The 2,549-nt window shown below is 52.6% G+C and overlaps 1 protein-coding gene across 1 annotated transcript; it reads left to right on the top strand.

The window, feature by feature from the left end:
- Window positions 1-489: 489 nt before the first annotated feature.
- On the top strand, window positions 490-2,146 carry LOC543365 (peroxidase). Its single transcript, NM_001427980.1, has 3 exons — window positions 490-902; window positions 1,007-1,183; window positions 1,291-2,146. The coding sequence occupies exons 1-3, from the start codon at window positions 696-698 to the stop codon at window positions 1,855-1,857; spliced, it is 951 nt and encodes a 316-aa protein (NP_001414909.1). The 5' UTR covers window positions 490-695; the 3' UTR covers window positions 1,858-2,146.
- The last annotated feature ends 403 nt before the right edge of the window (window positions 2,147-2,549 follow it).

The following is a 2,549-nucleotide window of genomic DNA, read 5'->3' as shown; positions in this document are numbered from 1 at the left end:
AATCTTCCGGTGTCCATCTCCCCCTATGCTTCAAGAAGCCAGGCTCACCTCTCAGCGTCCCAGCTGCGGAATTGTCTCGTGTTGGCCGAAGGCGACGGGAGCGCAAGATGACTGCGCACCGGTCAAAACGAGGGTGAATCGCCTTGGAACAACGCACACATGGCTCCAGGCGTCCCTACTATACTATTCGTACGTACGTAAGGCCAAACGGTTGGTGTCCACGCACACATGGCTCCAGGCGTCCGTGAGCATGGAAGTGATGAAAAAAGAGAGATCGTTCAATGTTTTGCATATATCTGCGCGATAAACTCCAAGAGAGATCGCTCAAGTTGGCCAGGTTGGTGTTGGCGGTAGCGACTCAAGCTGGAAGCTGCCGCAGCCTAAGCCTTGGATGCATGCGCGACCCTTCCTTCCAAATAAGCTTGTCGATCGATGCCAATATGCCATGTACCTAGCAGATTGCGGGGTACCCGATCGAACGGCTAGCTATATCGACGTCCTTCGAGCTACCTAGAGACTAACGTTGGACTAATGGGACGTAAATATTGGAAGCTCTATCCCTAGTGGGAGACCGTGGGCGATCTGGATATGCACGTGAGCTGAATCTTTGGCTATAAATATGCATGCGATACACTACTCTCTTTCACAAGCCACCAAGTCACCACCACTCCAATAAGAAGTGCAGGTAGCTAACCATGGCCGCCTCTGCGTCCTGCATTTCTCTAGTGGTGCTCGTGGCTCTGGCCACGGCGGCGGCGGGGCAGCTGTCGCCGACGTTCTACGATACGTCGTGCCCCAGGGCTCTGGCCACCATCAAGAGCGGCGTCATGGCCGCCGTGAGCAGCGACCCTCGGATGGGCGCGTCACTGCTCCGGCTGCACTTCCACGACTGCTTCGTCCAAGTAAGTTGGCCACATGCATGCATGGCCTGATAGCCGTCACGTACCCGGTCTTCTATTCTGTTTTGCTTGCTGAATGCTGAACACTATACGTATGTGATGTGCAGGGCTGCGACGCGTCTGTTCTGCTGTCTGGCATGGAACAAAACGCTATCCCGAACGCGGGGTCGCTGAGGGGCTTCGGCGTCATCGACAGCATCAAGACGCAGATCGAGGCCATCTGCAATCAGACCGTCTCTTGCGCTGACATCCTCACCGTCGCCGCCCGCGACTCCGTCGTCGCTGTAAGAATATCATCTTACGATCATGTAGATCATCGACTGGATGCTCGGCATCTTTTACACCATCGTTAACCGTTTGTTTGCCTTTTGTTTGAATTCTTCGCGTGCAGCTCGGGGGGCCATCATGGACCGTCCCTTTGGGGAGAAGAGATTCCATAGATGCAAACGAGGCGGAGGCAAACAGCGACCTTCCAGGCTTTAATTCTAGCCGCTCAGAGCTCGAGGCGGCATTCCTCAGGAAGGGCGGCCTCAATACGGTCGACATGGTGGCCCTATCGGGCGCGCACACCATCGGCCAGGCGCAGTGCTCAACCTTCCGGGCTCGGATCTACGGCGGTGACACCAACATCAACGCGGCCTATGCGGCGTCGCTTAGGGCCAACTGCCCCCAAACAGTCGGCTCCGGTGACGGCAGCCTGGCGAACCTGGACACGACGACTCCCAACGCGTTCGACAACGCCTACTACACCAACCTCATGTCACAGAGGGGGCTCCTGCACTCGGACCAGGTGCTGTTCAACAACGACACCACTGACAACACTGTCCGGAACTTCGCTTCGAACCCAGCGGCGTTCAGCAACGCCTTCACGACGGCCATGATCAAGATGGGCAACATCGCGCCGAAGACCGGGACGCAGGGCCAGATCAGGCTCAGCTGCTCCAGGGTGAACTCATAATTGACAAACGAGTTACTGCCTACTAGTCAGCAGCACACGTGAATGAATAAGGCCACAGAACCAGTGGCCAATATAAATACCAGCTCTTTGGAAACTTGTATTTTATGTACGAGCAGCAGCAAATCATGCATGCATGTACATATATATGTAAGGATCACATTCCCACTTTCTCATGCAAAGGCATGGAGAATTGTTATCGATCCTACTTATACTACTTCCTCTGTCCAGATGCATAGGGCATCTAATGATTTTCATATGAAAAAAAATTATGCAAAGAAATTATCCAATTCTGATGCATGCTCTCGTGAAGGTTATCTCTGAGGTTTAGGTTTCTAGTCGAAAACAGTCTCGGGTGAATGACGAGTTTCATACTTCTATTTGGATAGTGGGTTCGGGTATGTTTTCACCGATCGCTTTGCTCGAAGAAGAAGGATCACCATGAAGTTGTATCACGTCGACAGACCGTTTGTCGACACGGTTCTAGGTTGACAAATTGTGATCGGGGATACATCCCTTGAAGTGGCTACGCCACACTCAACGTGCAGTCGTCACCGAATACGGTCAAAACAATAACGTTATGTGACTCTCACAAGCATACGTCAACCCGTTACATTGCTGCCATATACGTCCATTGTTAAAAATGCTAATTGTGACGCTTGCTAGCATTTTGGCAACTAAGTCAGATCAACGCA

The sequence above is a fragment of the Triticum aestivum genome, chromosome 2B (assembly GCF_018294505.1).
Source record: "Triticum aestivum cultivar Chinese Spring chromosome 2B, IWGSC CS RefSeq v2.1, whole genome shotgun sequence".
NCBI lineage: Eukaryota > Viridiplantae > Streptophyta > Magnoliopsida > Poales > Poaceae > Triticum > Triticum aestivum.
Note: the sequence above shows the minus strand (reverse complement) of the source record. Positions and strands in the feature narration are given on the sequence as shown.

Coding starts and splice junctions, on each gene's coding strand:
- LOC543365 (NM_001427980.1), top strand. CDS start 696: ATGGCCGCCTCTGCGTCCTGCATTTCTCTAGTGGTGCTCGTGGCTCTG. Junction 903..1,006: donor TCCACGACTGCTTCGTCCAA/GTAAGTTGGCCA, acceptor TGTGATGTGCAG/GGCTGCGACGCGTCTGTTCT. Junction 1,184..1,290: donor CCCGCGACTCCGTCGTCGCT/GTAAGAATATCA, acceptor CTTCGCGTGCAG/CTCGGGGGGCCATCATGGAC.